We start from the raw sequence: 22,066 nt of genomic DNA on the forward strand, positions 1-22,066 counted from the left end.
TAGATTAATTTATGTGGTATGCCCTACTCCTCTCCTTCATCCTCTCCCTCACCCTCAATAGAGTCGACTCCAACCTCCTCATAATCCTTCTCCAGAGCTGCCATGTCCTCTCTGGCCTCAGAGAACTCTCCCTCCTCCATCCCCTCACCCACATACCAGTGAACAAAGGCGCGCTTAGCGTACATCAGATCGAACTTGTGGTCAAGCCGAGCCCAGGCCTCTGCAATAGCAGTGGTGTTGCTCAGCATGCACACAGCCCTCTGGACCTTGGCCAGGTCTCCACCAGGAACTACAGTGGGCGGCTGGTAGTTGATGCCCACCTTGAAACCAGTGGGGCACCAGTCCACAAACTGGATGGAGCGCTTGGTTTTAATGGTGGCGATGGCAGCGTTTACATCTTTGGGCACCACATCACCACGATACAAAAGGCAGCAGGCCATGTATTTGCCGTGGCGAGGGTCACATTTTACCAACTGATTGGCTGGTTCAAAGCAAGCGTTGGTGATTTCTGCCACCGTTAATTGCTCATGGTAAGCTTTTGCAGCAGAGATGACAGGGGCATAGGTGGCCAGGGGGAAGTGGATACGGGGATATGGCACCAAGTTGGTCTGGAACTCTGTCAGATCAACATTGAGGGCACCGTCGAAACGAAGGGAGGCAGTGATGGAGGACACTATCTGGCTGATCAACCTGTTGAGGTTGGTGTAAGAAGGACGCTCGATATCGAGGTTCCTACGGCAGATATCGTAGATGGCCTCATTGTCCACCATGAAGGCACAGTCAGAGTGCTCCAGGGTGGTGTGGGTGGTCAGGATGGAGTTGTAGGGCTCTACCACAGCGGTGGACACCTGGGGAGCTGGGTAGATGGAGAACTCCAGCTTGGACTTCTTGCCGTAGTCGACAGACAGACGCTCCATCAGCAGGGAGGTGAAACCAGAGCCGGTGCCACCCCCGAAGCTGTGGAAAACCAGGAAGCCCTGAAGGCCGGTGCACTGGTCCGACTAAGGACAGAGAGGGACAGACAGTGAGATACAGTTATGCCATTTAATTGAACCCTTGTGTGGTCACGTTCTGTATACTCCCCTTGTCTTCCGAGTCAAAAATTACCCGTCTTCACTTAAGCCCTAAAATGTGTTTTGAATACCAACATTTTTTTGGATGAAGAAACAACCTGTAAGAGATCACAAGGTGTGTGAATATCTGAGTTTTCCCTCTTCACAGTGCAGAAAGACTGCATTTATTCAGTGGAGACACAACTTGTTTGTATTAGAACACAGCTGTCTTATTGCTTTTCTTCACTAGAGTGGTGATTTATTTTTGATATTATTATTATTTTTTTAAGTTACTGCATATGCATGTGGTAAACAATATTTTTTTATCAAGACATAGGCCCAGTCCTTTTTTATCTTTGCATCTCAAAGACCAGCCTCGCCTCATGACCTATAAACACCTGCTAAGATTAGCAGCCCTATGTAGGCACGCAGGTAAATCTTATCCTCCATCCACACATAAACTCAATTGCTGTGTGTGTGTGTGTGTGTGTGTGTGTGTGTGCGTGTATGCATTTTGTATGTATTTTGTAGTGTAGTCTGTGACTGTAAATTTAATGGGCTCATTAGGAAAAGGCATCAAAGTTGAAAAAAAGATTATTTAGGGAGTTTTCTCTGCTGTTAAACACAGTGGCAACACAAGGGTTAAAATTAAGGAATGGATCCCTCCTGATATCAAGCTACCCACCAGTTTGCGGATCCGGTCCAGCACCAGGTCGATGATCTCTTTGCCGATGGTGTAGTGTCCACGGGCGTAGTTGTTGGCAGCATCCTCCTTGCCGGTGATCAGCTGCTCAGGGTGGAACAGCTGGCGGTAGGTCCCAGTGCGCACCTCATCTGAAGAGACAAAAAAACTAAAATTTACACTTTCATTTGCCTAAAGAAATGTTCAGCCAGAGGTGATGACACTTACCGATGACAGTGGGCTCCAGGTCGACAAAAACAGCTCTGGGGACGTGTTTTCCAGCTCCAGTCTCACTGAAGAAGGTGTTGAAGGAATCGTCTCCTCCTCCGAGAGTCTTGTCACTGGGCATCTGTCCGTCCGGCTGGATGCCATGTTCCAGGCAGTAAAGCTCCCAGCAGGCATTGCCAATCTGGACACCAGCCTGACCAACGTGGATGGAGATACACTCGCGCTGGGATGCAGAGACAGAAGATTTGGATTACAGATTTGATTAAATCTCAAGCCTCGTACTTCTGAAGAGCTAAACTCAAATACATTTTGAGAACGATTTTGTCAGATGCCTTTTGTCAGATGCAAAAGATGCCTTTAAATGAGCTGCTAAATGGCAGTGCATCACAGGCCGTTTATTCATTCTCCCCATCCGGCATGAAAAGCCCTTACTATTGTTATTTTCGATGATAGCATGTCTGTCTGAGGTTCAGTCTATCATTTAGGAAAACATGTTCTGCTTCTCTCTGCTGCCACAGAAGACTATTGCATGCAGAATTACTGTGAGACAGAGAATAATCTAGGTCAGACATGTTACATGCGCTGTCTCTTTAAAAAGCCACATTCACATCCACAACAGGGAATATAAGTCAAATATTAATATTCATATTTCTTTACAGTAAATAGTAAACAGAGCTATTTATACTCTAGATATCATATCTGAATGATGAATAATTTAACATAAAATCATCTTCTGAACAAGGTGCACACAAAAAATACATTAGTAACAACATTAGTGTGAAACTAGTCAAGCTGATTTAAAAGAGTTATGCAGTGAGAAGTCAAGGCTTGCAGTGCAGGAATACATTAGGCTATATTTCTATTAAACAATAAATTAATTTGTCTAACAGAAGCCATATTGACAATTAAACAATATCTAGCCATGATGCACTAGGCCTACAGTAAAGAGAACAGAGGGTGACGTCAGAGAAAACATATGAGCTATACCTCATTTACTCCCCTTCTCTTATATTCTCAAACAATAACCCTGGAAATAAAATTTATAAAATTGTACTTACCATGATGGCTCGTCGGTATTATGCAATGTAATGAGACAAGCCGGAGGAGTGTTCGTGTCTGACGGGGTGCGGTGTCTGAGGCTGCTCTAATGATGCACCACATTCACATACTCTTCTGCCTCGTGAGGAGAACAGGTGAAGTGCACAAAAAATTCCCAAAAAAAAAAACTCCTCCTCATTCTGCCGCAGTAACTGTTTCACACCCAGAACCAGAACAACAAGATAGGCCTACTGTAACTGAGACAGGAGGACTGTAGATGTGTTGATGATTTGGTTGATGGGTATGGTGTGGTGTTAAAACACACAAATGTTTGGCTGTGTCTGTGTCTTTATTTTGTAACTTGTACAGCATCGTTGGAACATCAACAAAGCATTTTTCAATGGAAATACATTTTTGAATCTCAACCGCTTTGTGTGGATTTTTTGAACAGTTTTATCGCGCTGTGTCATACAAAATTTGTAACCTGCAAAGAGGACCAAGTGCTCTCCAGGAGGTGATTTTTTTCTTCTTCTTCTTCCTAGGATAAAGACAGAGCGCATTTAAGTCCCGCCCCTACCAGAGGGAAAAGGAACTCTCCTTGTCAATTTTGTCTGCTAGCAAACATCCGAAAAATGCCCAAAGGTTCTTTGAAATCAGACACCAAAAACGGAAATAAGTTATTCGTTATTGATTGGAAAAGAAAATAGAAAAAAAAACGTGATTTAAATAATGTTTACGTTAGCTGCTCGTACAGCTTGAGCGGGGCTAGCTAACGTAAAAGTCAGCCATGTAACTTTAGCTATTGAAGCAATGTTAACGTTATTTAGCAGGACGTGCTTGGTATCAATGGATTCCTTAAATATTCTTGTTTCATATGATACCACATGTCTTCAACAGCTTTACAACTGAGCCTGCTAAAAGACAATAATGTCGGCAGAGATGGCCGACTTGTTTGAGCAGCGCTAAATAAGATTTCAGCCTGCCAAACCTACGGTGGCCGACAGGGGCAAACGCCTTGCAACTTAAGAAAACACATGCAAATAGACAAAACACAAGCAAATTAAGAAAACAACTTAATTAATTTGACAAAACATGTGCAGCATTCAGCAAACGCGCTGCAAATACACACAACCAAATACATAAATGCGCTGCAAATACACACAACACAACCAAATACATAAACGCGCTGCAAATAAAAAACGATGCAAAAAGAAAAGCACACAAACCCCAAAAACAAATGCAACAAAAAAACGCTGCATCCAGATTACACAACGGAAGTTCTCCAGGCCTCTAGGGGGAGCAGCTAAGTGGAACAGCTTGATTTTCGACCCCACAGGTAGAGAGCACTCTGCCTTTCTATTTGAGTTGGGTATGGCTGCATAGTAAAAAGAGAACTCATGTCTCATGCCCTCCCGTCCATAGACTGTATATTAAATTGCATCGCTTCTTTTTTCGGGGTTTTTGTGCGTTTCTTTTTGCATATTTTTTTATTTGCAGCGCATTTGTGTATTTGGTTGTGTAGTGTGTATTTGCAGCGCGTTTGCTGATTGCTGCACATGTGTTGTCAAATTATTTAAGTTGTTTTCTTAATTTGCTTGTGTTTTGTCTATTTGCATGTGTTTTCTTAAGTTGCAGGGCGTTTGCCCCTGTCGGCCACCGTACAAATCCATACAAAGACTAGGCAACCCCCATTATCCTTAATATGCCCCACTAAGTTAACGTTGCTTCAATAGGTAATGTTACAGGGCTGACTTTAACGTTAGCTAGGCCCACTGTTCAAGCTAACAATCAGCTAACATTAATGTTAGTAGCCTACGCTCCAAAAAGTAGCAAACTGTTAACTGGTGCCATAATAACACAAAGCATAATAACACAAAGCAAACTGCAAAGACACCACAACAATGGTGCTGAAAACATAGGGCCTAAATGTAATTTAAATGACGACAAAATCCTAATAATATCAGAGAAACGTCAAGCCGATTAATGCCTGAGAGCACAGTGAAGGCAAATTCTTATTTTTCTGTATAGTTTAACAGCAGTTGGCATCCATAAATCTTGCATTACCGCCATCTACTGAAAGCCAAAAAATAATCTTGCAAGGCAAACTTGGCAAATGATTAGATAGTTGTTGCCTGCTCTGGTGGAATTGGTTAGGTTTAGGCAAGAAGAGTTGGATTGGTTAGGGTAAGGGTAAGAATGTCATGGTAAGCCAATCAAAGGCAGAGTAGGGCAGGACATGCGTTCGCCATCATAGGAAAACAAAAAATCTTGCCCATAATAGTCAAAGGCAAATTCTCAAAAGATTCCACCCGATCAGTTGAGATTAACAAATACATTTCCATTGAAATTGATGTACAAATTATTATAAAGGAGTTATAAGTTAGAGGCACAGACACAGCCAAATGTTCACAGACACAAATCACGCTGTATTTATTTGTGCATTGTGTTTTCCAAGCTGCGAATACTTTCGGGACTGTTTTAACACCATACCTTTGGATGTGAAACACTGCGACAGAATGAGTAGCAGTTTTTATTTTTTGTGCGCAGTTCACCTGTTCTCCTCACGAGGCAGAGTATGTGATTGTGGTGCATCAGCAGATCAGCTTCAGACACCGCACCCCCTCAGACACGAACACTCCTCCGGCTTGTCTCATTACTTTGCATAATATCGACGAGCCATCATGGTAAGTACCATTTTACATAGCGGATCTTATTTCCAGGGGTCATTGTTTGAGAGTATGAGAGAAAGGGGAGTAGATGAGGGTTGCTCATATTTTTTTCTGACGTCACCCTCTGTTCTCATTACTCTAGTGCATCATGGCTGGATATCGTTTAATTGTCAATGCATTGCTTCTGTTAGACAAATGAAGATATTGTTGATTTGAAAGCTTAATACAAATGTTGCCTAATGTAGCCTATTCCTGCACTACAGGCCGACGCCTAATCCTCTCCCAGCACAAGTCTTTTAAATGAGCTTGACTACAGCACCGCACACAAATTGTTTCTAATTTGTCATCCTGATTTTTTCTCTTTTTGTAGCTTTCATATAAATATCTTTTTTTAGTGCACCTTGTTCAAAATATTAATTTATGTTAAGCTATTCATCCCACTGACACACCTTTTAAAATCAAATATATAGATGTCAAAGTATATCTAAATAGGCCTATAAAATATATGTTTACTATTTACTGTAAAGAAAAATGAATATTAATAGGAGACATTACATATATGATTATTATATCGGTGGATGATGTGAATGTGGCTTTTTAAAGAGACAGTGTATGCAACATGTCTGACCTAGATTAGCCTCCCACTCACGGTAATTCTGCATGCAATAGTCTTCTGTGGCAGCAGAGAGAAGCAGAAAATGATTTTTTCTAAATGATAGACTGAACCTCAGACAGACATGCTAACATAGAAAATAACAATAGTAAGGGCTTTTCGTGCAGGATGGGGAGAATTAATTTAAGTCGGCCATTTTGCAGTTAGGGCATCTTTGCATCTGACAAAAGTCATCTGAAAAAATCTTTCTCAAAATGGATTTGATTTTAGCTCTTCCGCCCTTCAGAAATACGAGGCTTGAGATTTCATCAAATCTGTAATCCAAATCTTCTGTCTCTGCATCCCAGCGCGAGTGTATATCCATCCACGTTGGTCAGGCTGGTGTCCAGATTGGCAATGCCTGCTGGGAGCTTTACTGCCTGGAACATGGCATCCAGCCGGACGGACAGATGCCCAGTGACAAGACTTGCGGAGGAGGAGACGATTCCTTCAACACCTTCTTCAGTGAGACTGGAGCTGGAAAACACGTCCCCAGAGCTGTTTTTGTCGACCTGGAGCCCACTGTCATCGGTAAGTGTCATCACCTCTGGCTGAACATTTCTTTAGGCAAATGAAAGTGTAAATTTTAGTTTTTTTGTCTCTTCAGATGAGGTGCGCACTGGGACCTACCGCCAGCTGTTCCACCCTGAGCAGCTGATCACCGGCAAGGAGGATGCTGCCAACAACTACGCCCGTGGACACTACACCATCGGCAAAGAGATCATCGACATAGTGCTGGACCGGATCCGCAAACTGGTGGGTAACTTGATATCAAGAGGGATCCACTGATATATAATTTTGCTCTAAATTTCAAGTGACATGACTGTGTCTCCCTGTCTGTCCTCAGTCAGACCAGTGCACCGGCCTTCAGGGCTTCCTGGTTTTCCACAGCTTCGGGGGTGGCACCGGCTCTGGTTTCACCTCCCTGCTGATGGAGCGTCTGTCTGTCGACTACGGCAAGAAGTCCAAGCTGGAGTTCTCCATCTACCCAGCTCCCCAGGTGTCCACCGCTGTGGTGGAGCCCTACAACTCCATCCTGACCACCCACACCACCCTGGAGCACTCTGACTGTGCCTTCATGGTGGACAACGAGGCCATCTACGATATCTGCCGTAGGAACCTCGATATCGAGCGTCCTTCTTACACCAACCTCAACAGGTTGATCAGCCAGATAGTGTCCTCCATCACTGCCTCCCTTCGTTTCGACGGTGCCCTCAATGTTGATCTGACAGAGTTCCAGACCAACTTGGTGCCATATCCCCGTATCCACTTCCCCCTGGCCACCTATGCCCCTGTCATCTCTGCTGAGAAGGCTTACCATGAGCAATTAACGGTGGCAGAAATCACCAACGCCTGCTTTGAACCAGCCAACCAGATGGTTAAATGTGACCCTCGCCACGGCAAATACATGGCCTGCTGCCTTTTGTATCGTGGTGATGTGGTGCCCAAAGATGTAAACGCTGCCATTGCCACCATTAAAACCAAGCGCTCCATCCAGTTTGTGGACTGGTGCCCCACTGGTTTCAAGGTGGGCATCAACTACCAGCCACCCACTGTAGTTCCTGGTGGAGACCTGGCCAAGGTCCAGAGGGCTGTGTGCATGCTGAGCAACACCACTGCTATTGCAGAGGCCTGGGCTCGGCTTGACCACAAGTTTGATCTGATGTCGCGCTAAGCGCCTTTGTTCACTGGTATGTGGGTGAGGGGATGGAGGAGGGAGAGTTCTCTGAGGCCAGAGAGGACATGGCAGCTCTGGAGAAGGATTACGAGGAGGTTGGAGTCGACTCTATTGAGGGGGAGGGAGAGGAGGAAGGAGAGGAGTAGGGCATACTTACTAATAAGTTGATCCAGCTTAAAAGTGTCATTCCTGAACAGTAAACAGGAGCACAACATATTGCATTTGTTTTAAGATTTGTAACCTTGTGTTTGACTTCTAAATGTATCACTCTAGTTGTAAAAAAAATATTTTTTTGTTTTTGTTTTTGGTATTAATGGTTTACAAACTGTAAATAAATCTGAAAAAAAATGACAGGCCTTCTTGTATTGTTTTTCATACTGCACCTTACCTCACACGTGTTCAGATTATAGAGAGCCAAATAGCTGCCTAACACCCTTGTTAATATGAAACAATATGGTCACATAGCATGGGGCAATTTTGTGCGATCAAATTCAGACTGAAGCATTCTTTTGTTTTGAGGAACTGGTCACCAACAAAGGGACTCTAATGTATGTTTGTCAAGTTTCTCTTTAATACATATTTGGCTACCAGGGATTCAATTTTGTATAATTTAGTAAGAAACATAATGGTGTTGTTTGTAGTCCATCCCTTAATTTAGATTTGTTTAATTGTCTGCAATTTAAGATGAGAGATGAACATCTGTTTAACACAGTTTTGTTAAAGTGAAGTGATTAAAATATAAATTAAAAGAACTAAACGGAGACCTATGGTGGTAGTGCTGGGTGAGAAGAAAGGGTCAAAACCAGGTCAGAAAGGGTTGTGACTGCAACTGGCTTTTTTTTTTTTTAAATACCAATTCTTTATTGCGAAACAAGTGCAATGACAAACAACAATAGACATATTGGGGTTATAAATGGTAAAGTGTAACATGAAAAAAAGAATTTAGCAATTTTTCTTGTTGCAGATTTTACTTTTGTGAATTTAAAAATTGTGCTAAGATAATACAAATATGTATAATATAATACTGTTTTTGTTTTGAAATGCAGACATCATAAAACCCCCAAAAAACACATCTTTGTAGGCTACAATAATGAAAAATGAGCAGAAATGTTATAACAGATAAACATAACAAGTGGGTCTACAATGACAGCTCCAAAACAAGTATATGGTTGTTTCACGATCAAGTCCACAGAAAGAGCAATTCATATCAATGTCATTTTCTATCTGGTCTTTACAAATAAAGTTTTGCTGGTTAGCACCTTTGGAGAAGTTTGAAACAGACATCTCGAGGTTTGTGTGTGATAAATATCTTGGAGATAAGGTCCAAACAATGTTCCACTGGACATTTAACAATGACCCTTCCCTAGTAATGGGTTATGGGCTTGTGACAATGTCTTTCTGAAAGAGGGACCCAATCCTTCTGTTCCGGATTGAAGGGAAAATATGTTATAATACATCTTTTATTTTTACTTGCTAAATACCACATCTTTTGTGTTTTTAAGAGTGAACTCGATTAATATGTTGATGCCATAAAACATTCAAATTCACATTCAAATGCAACCTTTGTGACCTTGCAGGGCTGATTTTGGAGCATCTAGGACCGAAGATGGTGTTTTGATTTAGACTTTTGAATGAAAAGCTTTGCTGTTCTCTTTGCCGCGTCCTTGTGTTGTCAGTGTTGTAGTTTGTGTGTATGTGTATGTGTATGTCCTATCATATTGCCTTTAATGAAGTAATAGGCTATAATAAAAGAAAATGGCACACACTTCCTGTCTCCTATGTGTTTGGAAGTGTAGTGAACGTCACGTGGATGGATGAAAAGTTATATTTGGATAATGTATTCATATATTATTTTGCTAACATAACATATCAAAGTTAGATTATGTTAGCCATAGATAGAGAACAACTATATCACCATGATGTTAGCCAAAGATTCTCTGTTAGTTGCTTAGCTCATGCCAGATCTCGCGAGAGTTTGTTGCCGAGACTGAAACAGATCTCGAACAAAGTCCTGATTTGACCGTCTCGAAAATGGCATTTTTTGTGTCAGAATGTTCGGGAGATATACGGTGGGTGAAAAATTAGTACAATGTTTCCTTTGGTGACAACAGAGCGAAATAATCAGTCATAATCTGTGTTCACGTTCACTTCTTCCATCAGAATATACACTCAGGACCAACCGCCAGTCTCCCGTGGATTTCGGTCTCCCCAAGAGGCAGGTCAGGGTGAAACCGGGTGAAACCATGGGGTGAAACCCACGTGACAAGATACAGGATGACTTGCAAGTTGCGCAGTCTCGCCATTTTGCTCTCTGCAGTAGCCGTGCACCTGCAATGAACATCAATGTTTTTTCGTTTAACCAATAGGAAAGAGGCTCTTGTGACTCTCGTGACCCTCGACCAATCGGATTCAGCTGCTCTTACTTGCTTGCAAGGCGAGTATAAAACGCCCCGCCTTAAAAACCAGCGCTAGCGTCTCACACAGCCCTCCTAGAAGCGCAGTTGTGAGAGTAATCAGTCTCTTTATCCTTATTTCGAGCCCTTTAGAAGCAGCGTCAGGAAACATGGTGAGTATTGAATAACGGGATGTTTATCTTTTTAATTTAACCAGGCTCACAGCCCACAGTCACACGAACATTGTCTCGAATACAAATTATAATGTGAAGAGCAGTTAACGTTTTTATATGGCAATGTTACGTTTTTCTTGTGATTTTTTTTTTTAAATTTATTTTTATTATCAAGTGTAGTTAACGTTGTTGGTGTTATCTTTTCCATGGATAAAGCACAGCCTATAATTTAAATTTCGGTCGTACTTAACGGTACAGCTTTCTGTCTGTGCGGTATGGAAGCTCATTTCCGCCAACGTGATAAAAAAATAATCCTGTACCAGTCATTATAATGATGATCTTTCTCACAATAATGACTTAGTTCTGCAAAATAAATACTTGTAATGTCAAAAAAATGAGGAACTTTCACAAAATATTGAGAAACTTTCTCAGAATTTACTTGATAATTTAAAAAAATTTTAAACACTTTTTTTTAGATACTATTATATATTATATTATTTGAGATACAAAGTTATTATTTGGAGGTTTCTCATTATTTTGAGATGGTAAGTCATAATTTTGAGATACCGAGTCATTATTTTGAGATGGTAAGTCATAATTTTGAGATACCGAGTCATTATTTTGAGATACTATGTCAGTATTTTGAGATGCCAAGTCAACATTTTGAGATGCCAAGTCATTATTTTGAGATACTATGTCAGTATTTTGAGATACTATGTCAGTATTTTGAGATACTATGTCAGTATTTTGAGATACTATGTCATTATTTTGAGATGCCAAGTCATTATTTTGAGATACTATGTTAGTATTTTGAGATACTAAGTCAACATTTTGAGATGCCAAGTCATTATTTTGAGATACTATTTCAGTATTTTGAGATACTATGTCATTATTTTGAGATGCCAAGTCATTATTTTGAGATGCCAAGTCATTATTTTGAGATACTATGTCATTATTTTGAGATGCCAAGTCATTATTTTGAGATACTATGTCAGTATTTTGAGATAATGTATTATTATTTTGAGATGCCAAGTCAACGTCTTGAGATGCCAAGTCATTATTTTACATTATAAGTTATTGTTTTAAGGAAACTAAGTCATTCATTTTGGAAAATGCATTATTTTTTTAGATACTTCATTATTTTGAGATACTAAGTCATTATTTGAGTTTCTCATTATAATGACTTACAGAATTCTTTTTTCATTACATTGGTGGAAATGAGCTTCCATAGTTCAGTGTGCACATTGACCCATTTGGGGGACAAAAAGTAGTCTTGTCACAGTCCTGTGCTCTACCGCCTGGCAGCAACCCCACTTTAGTAATAAAATTAATGAATCAGACACTTAATCTGTTGTTCTGGTTTTAAAAGCTGCATGTATATGAAAAATATGACCACAGCTCTGTCTGGTTTTGGTAGACTTATGTCCCTCCACCAGGGATGCCAACTTTTCAATTTAGTTGGAGTTCCTTTACACTGACTCTCTTTTCAGCCATCTGAAGGGAGCAGATATCTGTTCCATCTGCAGTCTCTTAACTGGAGAGATGATGATGATGATGATGATGATGATGTCACTGTGAAGCCACAATTACGCACGGCAGATCCACTGGTTACATTGTGTGCAACCAGCATCAGACTGTTTTTAATATAACCATAGAGGCCCCTGTGCTTAATTATTCTACACAGTTTCTGCTGCACACTAACAGGCGTGGTGGAGAGAGACACATTGAAATCAGTTCACACAGCTCTACGAAAAATTGTGATCACTTAAAACTTGTCACTCTGTGTAAAACTCCCTCAGGGCCGTTCTTTCTGATCCCACCCTCACCCTGTGCCCATGTGCGCCTGGCCACGAAATTTCCAAAAAGGCACACTCCCAACGCACTTGACAGGGCGCCCGCGGTTTCCTCTGCTGCGCACAGAGCAGCAGCTGCTAACCATCGACTTGTGGAGGTAAAGAGACTTTGTCCAGAGAAGGTAGTACAGCCGATGATTCAGACAGGATGGACATCTGAAACATGATGCATCATTAATTACATTGAGTAAAACACCACACAGTAAGCGGTCATCAGCTCGTACTTGACTAGACTGTATATTTTTAAGAAATTTTCTTTTTCAGTTTTCAGCAGCAGCTGAGCTATTACTGATTCATTTTTCCTCAATCCTATGGATCATATTGTTTATCCTGAAGTCATATAATTTCCACACGTTTCAGATTTGACAGCTGTTCATTCTAAACATTTATATGCACATGCTTGATTTGTTTAGCGCATGTATCCAGTTATAGATAAGATATAGTTAAGTTATACATTTTAGATTTTCTCTGCGTGAGAAAATGGAGGTGTGGCGTGTGTCAGTTGCGTGAGTCTCACTATCAACGTGTGAGAGTTGGCAGCCCTGCCCTCCGCAGATATTTTGATATACAAGTCTAATTTTCATATTTTATGCATGGGTACTCTGCTATTTGGCTGAATAAACGAGACTGTAAATGTGCAGCATGTGTCGGGTGACTTGGTCATGATGTTGTGGTATCTGGTTCTTTACAAAGTCATTTTTTTCCCTCCTCCCTTTTGGACCCTTAGCTTTTTCGGTGTGACGATGATCTCAAGCATCGAATTAGACATGGTTGAAATGTATAGATGTCTGGCAATATTTAATGGTAAATGTTACAAATTTCTGTTTTCCTCCAGCGTGAGTGTATCTCAGTGCACGTTGGTCAGGCTGGTGTCCAAATTGGCAATGCCTGCTGGGAGCTTTACTGCCTGGAACATGGCATCCAGCCGGACGGACAGATGCCCAGTGACAAGACCATCGGTGGAGGAGACGATTCCTTCACCACCTTCTTCAGTGAGACTGGAGCTGGAAAGCACAGTCCGAGGGCTGTTTTTGTCGACCTGGAGCCCACTGTCATCGGTAAACCCATTGAAAATATAGATGTCATAGTTGTTTTTTTTTCATTAAAGGGTAGATTCGTTATTTATTTTTTTCAACCTATTTTTTGTGTCTAAGTGAATGATGGGAACAACACTCTTTTACATTGGTCCAGTCTTAAGCATGACCGCTGCAGTCAGCGAAACAAGCTACGATGTAAGATGCAATTGCGCACCTTCAATTTATGTCCACAAAAAGAGCTGTTTTTGCCACTGACAGGCTCAGATTAAGTGTCTGACAATCTTAAGGAAAGGATCCCTACAGAGATGGACCTTTCTGTTCAAGAGTAAGATCCTTTTTTTTTTTTTTTTTTTTTTTAAACTTAACCTTTCTGAATTTTGCTGTTGCTAAACCCACCAGACTCCATATAAATAAACAGTACAGTAATCATCGTAAAATACACTTCATTCAAAGATAAAATAAAACTGGAAAGTCGTTTTTGGTTTGTCTTTGTACTTTTACAACAATCGTCACTCTGGTTTGGTTGAAATAAACACATAGTTTACTTGTGGAAATATGCTGGCTCTATACTTTCTTGTTTAGTTAAATGCAGTCTGGTGGGTTTAGCGATCTCTGAGCTGTTTCTGGTTAAACAAAGAGGATTCTACTTTTAATAAAAAAAAGGTCTCTCTGTAGGGATCCTTTGCATAATGTAGTCAGACACAAAAGCAGCTCTTTTAGTGGACGTAAATTGACAATGCACATTTGCCCAATAGGATTACATTGCAGCCCGGTTCCCTGGCTGCCGGTTACACCGTTCCCGCTCAATACTGGACCAATTTCAAAGATTGTTCTTCATATCAGTTACTTACACACACAAACATAGGAAAATAGGGTCCAGATTAAAAAAATAAAAATAAAAAAAAAGTTACCCTTGCGTCAAACGCTCAAGTGATTTCTGATCGAATCGTTCTCTTTAGATGAGGTGCGCACTGGGACCTACCGCCAGCTGTTCCACCCTGAGCAGCTGATCACCGGCAAGGAGGATGCTGCCAACAACTACGCCCGTGGACACTACACCATCGGCAAAGAGATCATCGACCTGGTGCTGGACCGGATCCGCAAACTGGTGGGTAATCAGGAGGGATTCAGTGCTAATTTCGCTCTGATTTTCACATGACATAACTGTGTCTCACTATCTGTCCCTCTCTGTCCTCAGGCTGACCAGTGCACCGGCCTTCAGGGCTTCCTGGTTTTCCACAGCTTCGGGGGTGGCACCGGCTCTGGTTTCACCTCCCTGCTGATGGAGCGTCTGTCTGTCGACTACGGCAAGAAGTCCAAGCTGGAGTTCTCTGTCTACCCAGCTCCCCAGGTGTCCACCGCTGTGGTGGAGCCCTACAACGCAATCCTGACCACCCACACCACCCTGGAGCACTCGGACTGTTCTTTCATGGTGGACAACGAGGCCATCTACGATATCTGCCGTAGGAACCTCGATATCGAGCGTCCTTCTTACACAAACCTGAACAGGTTGATCAGCCAGATAGTGTCCTCCGTCACTGCCTCACTTCGTTTTGACGGTGCCCTCAATGTTGATCTGACAGAGTTCCAGACCAACTTGGTGCCATATCCCCGTATCCACTTCCCCCTGGCCACCTATGCCCCTGTCATCTCTGCTGAGAAGGCTTTCCATGAGCAAATAACAGTGGCAGAAATCACAACTGCCTGCTTCGAACCAGCAAATCAGTTTGTGAAATGTGACCCTCGCCACGGCAAATACATGGCCTGCTGCCTTTTGTATCGTGGCGATGTGGTGCCCAAAGATGTAAACGCTGCCATTGCCACCATTAAAACCAAGCGGTCCATCCAGTTTGTGGACTGGTGCCCCACTGGTTTCAAGGTGGGCATCAACTACCAGCCGCCCACTGTAGTTCCTGGTGGAGACCTGGCCAAGGTCCAGAGGGCTGTGTGCATGCTGAGCAACACCACTGCTATTGCAGAGGCCTGGGCTCGGCTTGACCACAAGTTTGATCTGATGTACGCTAAGCGCGCCTTTGTTCACTGGTATGTGGGTGAGGGGATGGAGGAGGGAGAGTTCTCTGAGGCCAGAGAGGACATGGCAGCCCTGGAGAAGGATTATGAGGAGGTTGGAGTCGACTCTATTGAGGGGGAGGGAGAGGAGGAAGGAGAGGAATATTAAAAGGTGCTAGTTAAACAGGAAACAATTGATTTCATTCCTTACAATACGTTCCAAAAATGTACGTCTATTCACTTCCAGCTTGGCTGTTCAAAATAAAACTGAAAATATTAAGTTAATGTGATAGGAAGGGCCAGAGAGGACATAGGCAGGTTGTTCGTTTGGAGTTCATTCGAGGGTGAGGAAGAGGATTATTGAAAGGGACAAAGCACTAGTTAAACAGGAAACTGTTGCTTCAAATTAAATGCATTCCACTGAAATTGTCATTCCAAAAAATTGTCAAGTTGGTTTGAAATAAATTTCCTGTAACATAAAGTTGTCTGTTTGTTTTTTTTTGGCGGTGTAACTATGAAAAACATCCTCCAGTCTGAGGTTTTTTGTGTACCGATAAGGAAGTTAGTTTGGCAAATTCCTGCTCCAATAAACATTACAGGTCAAGTCTGCCAGAATAACTGCAGTACCCACAGTATTTACATTCTACTTTTAAATCTTGAAATTTAAAATCAATGATTTAGTTCTTAAGAGGTGGAAGTATTGGTTTAACCTTGGGTTTTCCTTATTTATCCTCAAATATGTCACCAGTGTGTATCAGTGAGTATGTTTACATGCACACCAATATTCCACTATCCAAACATGCTAAAATTCCAAATTTGATACAGGTCATGTAAACGGCATATTCCGGATGGATATTCCGAATAAGGCCTTTTTCCGACTATAGCATTTTCTGATTAAGATGTGGGATATTCTGGTATTATTCAAGTTTTAGAGGCATTCTTTGGACATGTAAATGGTGCATTTGGAAAATGCATCTCAGTCGTATTTTGCAGCTTAGTTGGAATATCATTCTTTTTTGGAATAAGGGAAAAATACTTTATATTATGTGCATGTAAACATAGTCATCATGGTTTGAACAGGGTCATAAAGTCATTAGCCTGCTTCTCCAATTGAAAATATCAGATTCTCAAATTATAAAGTAACAATTAAATGATAGTTTAGTATGTCACAACCTATACAGAGCAAAATATGGGTTTATTCTCCAAAATGGGTATGGTAGTTTTATTGCATTTGAATTTAAGTCAGTGCGCAGATTTGTTATCCATCAAACGTGGATTGCAAAAAAGGCAATTTGTTCAAAATATCAAACAATTATATGTGACTTACAACTTCATTCATGACAAAAAAATGTATTTAACTGAGGTATGTGTAACAACATTTAAACATACCAACAGCTAAGGCTAGTCGTCTTTTGTTTAAGATGACACAGCAAGCAGACGGCCAAGAACTAGTAGTGACGAAGACAGACTGTAGAGTCGCCGGATGTCACCTTTGTCTTGGCCAAAAAATTGCACTTGAACACACCGCAAAGACCAAAGCTGACAGCCAACTACCACCTACGTTCTGCGCCTGCGTGAGAGGAAATAACTCTCCATCATGTCTCTCCATGTATCCCTGCTATAGGAGCGGAGGGTCTGAATGGCCCACTGCAAGGTACTGTTAGGTTCAAGGCCCCAGGAACAACGCCATGCTTTGATGCAACAACCATGAGCTTAACGGCCAACGGTGGAATTGCAACGTCTTTCGGTCATGACCCAGCCTTCATGACCATAGGTGAGATTAGGAATGAAAATTGACCGGTAGATCGAGAGCTTTGCATTCTGGCTCAGCTATCTTTTCATCAGAATGGTGCGATAAATGGAGTGTAATACCACCCCCGCTGCGTCAATTCTTCTGCCAATCTCCCACTCCATCGTCCCCTCACTCGCGAACAAGTCCCCAAGGTACTTGAACTCCTTCAATTGGGGTTAGGACTCATTCCTGGCCTCAGATTTAGAGGTGCTGATCCTCATCCCAGCAGCTTCACACTCGGCTGCAAAACGATCCAGTGAGTGTAGAAGGTCACAGGCCGATGATGCCATCATGACCACATCATCTGCAAAAAGCAGTGATGAGATCCCCAGTCCACCAAACTTCAACCCCTCCCCACCACGACTACGCCTTGATATCCTGTCCATGAATATCACAATCAGGATTGGTGACAAAGCGCAGCCCTGGCGGAGGCGAAACCCCCACCTGAAACGAGTTTGACTTACTGCTGAGAAACCCGAACACAGCTCTCCCTTTGGTCGTACAGAGATTGGATAGCCCTGAGAAGGGAGCCCCATACTCCCGCAAGACCTTCCACAATATCTCCAGAGGGACCCGATCCTACGCCTTCTCCAGATCCACAAAACACATGTAGACCGGATGGGCATACTCCCAGGCCCCCTCCAGGATCTTTGCGAGAGTGAAGAGCTGGTCCGTTGTTCCATGACCAGGACGGAATCCGCATTGTACCTCTTCAATCTGAGGTTTGGCTATCGGCCACCTTGGAGTAGACTTTACCAGGGAGGCTGAGAAGTGTGATACCCCTGCAATTGGCACACACCCTCTGGTCCCCCTTTTTGAACAGGGGAACCACCACCCTGGACTGCCTTTGGACTCTTTAGGCCAAACCTCGATGCAATGTTGAAGAGGCATTTAGCTAGTAGCATGACATAATGATTACATCTCCTGGGCTCTCTTCATACATTCATTGTTTATGCAAATAAGCATTAAACGATGAGAAACAATGACTAGACTGGGGGCTAATTGTTTAGCGGTTTAGATGGTGCAGAGAGAGAGAGGTCTAATATAACGGTCTTTATATTAAATTTCACGGTATAGGATATTAGCTTATTAACGTTAGTTTATTTTGTAAAATGTAGGTATGTAGATCTTTTAAAAGACATGTTATTGTTGTAATAAATATACCCAACATTACACAAGTAGTTATGTATATCTCGTTGTACGTTTGCCATATTATGTAAATAATATGTAATTATTAAAATGTACAAAAATAGTTATTCCAATCTTTCGAACATGTGTGTTTTTTAGAAGGAACATTAAATCGTCATTTTTTACCAGTTTTGACAGCCCTATGTGTTTTGGCTTGATGAGATGAGATGATGAGATGAAAAGAGTCTCTTTTATGGGAGCTCTTTCCTCACTACCGTTTTTTAATCAGATTTTCTCATGATGACGGCTGACAAAAAAAAGGCATACGAAGGCTGACGCGTGGCGATGGTGCGGGACACTACAAAAACTACCAACGGCCTACAGTTGCCTTGGTGTGTCAGGCCAGGTCAGGGCCTTAAGATGCTTTATTAGTCAATCAACACATGGCAGTTGAAATGTATCTCTTCGCATATCCCTCTGAGATTCTGATACACACACCAAACATGCATTTTTGGTTCGCAGGGTCTGGAGCAATTTGGGGGTTCAGGGCTTTGCTCAAGGGCAGAGTGGGCACACATACAGTGGGGAGAACAAGTATTTGATACACTGCCGATTTTGCAGGTTTTCCCGCTTACAAAGCATGTAGAAGTCTGTAATTTTTATCATAGATACTCTTCAACTGTGAGTGACGGAATCTAAAACAAAAATCCGGAAAATCACATTGTATGATTTTTAAGTAATTAATTAGCATTTTATTGCATGACATAAGTATTTGATACATCAGAAAAGCAGGATTTCATATTTGGTACAGAATCCTTTGTTTTGCAATTACAGAGATCATACGTTTCCTGTAGTTCTTGATCAGGTTTGCACACACTCCATACAGACCTTTTCCAGATCCTTCAGGTTTCAGGGCTGTCGCTGGGAAATACAGACTTTCAGCTCCCTCCAAAGATTTTCTATTGGGTTCAGGTCTGGAGACTGGCTAGGCCACTCCAGGACCTTGAGATGCTTCTTACGAAGCCACTCCTTAGTTGCCCTGGCTGTGTGTTTCGGGTTATTTTCATGCTGAAAGACCCAGCCACGACCCATCTGCAATGCTTTAACTGAGGGAAGGAGGTTGTTGGCCAAGATCTCGCGATACATGGCCCCATCCCTCCTCCCCTCAATACGGTGCAGTCTTCCTGTCCCCTTTACAGAAAAGCATCCCCAAAGAATGATGTTTCCACCTCCATGCTTCACGGATGGGATGGTGTTCTTGGGGTCATCCTTCTTCTTCCTCCAAACACAGTAAGTGGAGTTTAGACCAAAAAGCTCTATTTCTGTCTAATCAGACCAAATGAACTCCCATTCCTCCTCTGGATCATCCAAATGGTCATTGGCAAACTTCAGACGGGCCTGGACATGCGCTGGCTTGAGCAGGGGGACCTTGCGTGTGCTGCAGGATTTTAATCCATGACGGCATAGTGTGTTACTAATGGTTTTCTTTGAGACTGTGGTCCCAGCTCTCTTCAGGTCATTGATCAGGTCCTGCCGTGTAGTTCTGGGCTGATCCATCACCTTCCTCATGATCATTGATGCCCCACGAGGTGAGATCTTGCATGGTGATTGACCGTCATCTTGAACTTCTTTCATTTTCTAATAATTGCGCCAACAATTGTTGCCTTCTCACCAAGCTGCTTGCCTATTGTCTTGTAGCCCATCCCAGCCTTGTGCAGGTCTACAATTTTATCCCTGATTTCCTTACACAGCGCTCTGGTCTTGGCCATTGTGGAGAGGTTGGAGTATGTTTGATTGAGTGTGGACAGGTGTCTTTTATACAGGTAATGAGTTCAAACAGGTGCAGTACATGTAATGAGTGGAGAACAGGAGGGCTTCTTAAAGAAAAACTAACAGGTCTGTGAGAGCTGGAATTCTTACTGGTTGGTAGGTGATCAAATACTGTCAATATAATAAATTAATTAATTATTTAAAAATCATACAATGTGATTTTCTGGATTTTTGTTTTAGATTGAACCTATGTACCTATGATACAAATTACAGACCTCTACATGCTTTGTAAGTAGGAAAACCTGCAAAATCGGCAGTGTATCAAATACTTGTTCTACCCACCTGCAGATGTAATACCAGCCACCTGGTCTGCCTCACTACCTATAGGGCATCCCATGTTTTCAAATATATCATGCTGGTTTTAGCAGTGAAGCAATATTCTGATTAAGGTTAGTCAGTAGAACTACCTGTTAAACCAGCACAGCATTCATAAGTTCATACTGTACATGCCTATACATACTATACTGTTACTAATTCTGCTAGTTTATAAATGAACAGGCTACACGGTTGTTTTGCATGTTTCCATTTTGAGGAAGTCAAACTTGTGGTTTCTGTCATAGGTCTATCACGGTGGTTGTAAACAGCCGTGGCCCGTTTGCCTGGCCCTCCGGTAATGTTAGCAGTTATCGCGTGTTAGCATGGCGGCGTTAGCCTGGCCCAGTCGGGATCACTTCACTGGTTGTGTCTCAGTTGTTTTTTGCGAGTAACTAACTTGAGTACTCTGTATAATTCAATGTGAGTACTTACTTCATTTACTCTTGTTTAATAAGAGTAGATTTTCAGTCTCTGTAGAGGACAGATGCTGATGTGTCCTGAGATGGTGTGATGACCATCACACCAGGTGGACATTTAAAAGTTCCAGTCTCATCCTTTAAAATGTCAAAATGTAACATAGGGTCTTTTTGTGAATGTACCCGAGTCAAACTTTCGTTTAAAAGCATATTTAGGAAAGAAACGCCACTTTTAAGATTTACCGTATTCTCGTTTTCGGTCAAATGGGGGCACTACAATGATAGCATCAAAATCGCTATTTTTATTTATTTTATTTCTATTTTTAATAAGGCTCGACACAACATGAATCTTTGCTCGAAGTATCACCAGGGGCTCTAGACATGAACTCGAGCATTGAGAACATTATTTGTGTACACAGAGTTGGTTTTTCTGGTCGCCGTCCATCTAGCCAGTCAAAAATAGTCGAAGGAGAGTAAAGATGAAAGCTCCTAAAGCTTAGTTCCATATAAATGCACGGATAATTTGTTGTTTTGTCGTTAGTGAAAAACAATATTGACCTTGTAGTTGAAAAAGGAGCCTCATATAAGAATGACATTTCCTCCTATGGAGTCCGTTCATTCGTATTCGGAGATCGACACTTTTTGACTGAAGAGATGGCGGATAGCGTAAACAACTGCTAAAGTAAGTCGTTCAAAACCTTTCTTTGTAGTAAACTCTGGGTACACAAACTCAATGCTTGAGTTCATGTGTAGAGCCCGTGGTGATACTTGGGGCAACGTTTCATGTTGTGGCGAGCCTTCTTAGTGTTTTCAAAATATAAGATTTTGATGCTATCATTGTAATGCCCCTAGCACTACCATTCAAAAGGCCATTTGGCCGAAAAACTATAATACAGTAAATCTTAAAAGTGGCGATTCCGTCCTAAATATGCTTTTAAACGAAGGTTTGACTTGAGTATATTCACAAAAAGAACCTAGGTTGCATTTTGGCAAAAGTTACGCTTTAAGGAAAACAAGGGTTAATTTTGAAGCATTTTGAATGGCAGGTGCGCTAGTGCATTAAATCACAGGAACCTTTAAATGATAAAGAATTTGTTGTCTTGATCTGACACTTAGAAAA

At 41.9% G+C, this 22,066-nt stretch overlaps 2 protein-coding genes and 1 pseudogene across 4 annotated transcripts; 2 read left to right on the top strand and 1 right to left on the bottom strand.

Moving 5' to 3' along the window:
• Positions 1-8: 8 nt before the first annotated feature.
• LOC114559426 (tubulin alpha-1B chain) lies at positions 9-3,096 on the bottom strand. The gene is made up of 4 exons (XM_028584047.1): positions 3,021-3,096; positions 1,963-2,185; positions 1,738-1,886; positions 9-1,001 (listed from the first exon to the last, which is right to left on the bottom strand). The coding sequence occupies exons 1-4, from the start codon at positions 3,021-3,023 to the stop codon at positions 24-26; spliced, it is 1,353 nt and encodes a 450-aa protein (XP_028439848.1). The 5' UTR covers positions 3,024-3,096; the 3' UTR covers positions 9-23.
• Positions 3,097-5,545: 2,449 nt separating this feature from the next.
• LOC114559425 (tubulin alpha-1B chain-like) lies at positions 5,546-8,350 on the top strand (annotated as a pseudogene).
• Positions 8,351-10,374: 2,024 nt separating this feature from the next.
• LOC114559377 (tubulin alpha-1B chain) lies at positions 10,375-15,946 on the top strand. 3 transcript variants are annotated; one of them, XM_028583969.1, is made up of 4 exons: positions 10,375-10,565; positions 13,254-13,476; positions 14,415-14,563; positions 14,654-15,946. In XM_028583969.1, exons 1-4 carry the CDS (start codon positions 10,563-10,565, stop codon positions 15,632-15,634), a joined length of 1,356 nt encoding a protein of 451 aa, XP_028439770.1. In that variant the 5' UTR covers positions 10,375-10,562; the 3' UTR covers positions 15,635-15,946. The 3 variants fall into 3 exon arrangements, with proteins under 3 accessions (XP_028439770.1, XP_028439771.1, XP_028439769.1); XM_028583970.1 differs by lacking the exon at positions 10,375-10,565 and adding an exon at positions 12,365-12,516; XM_028583968.1 differs by lacking the exon at positions 10,375-10,565 and having other exon boundaries at positions 12,547-13,476.
• The last annotated feature ends 6,120 nt before the right edge of the window (positions 15,947-22,066 follow it).

Source organism: Perca flavescens, chromosome 7, assembly GCF_004354835.1.
Source record: "Perca flavescens isolate YP-PL-M2 chromosome 7, PFLA_1.0, whole genome shotgun sequence".
In the NCBI taxonomy this organism is placed as follows: Eukaryota; Metazoa; Chordata; class Actinopteri; order Perciformes; family Percidae; genus Perca; species Perca flavescens.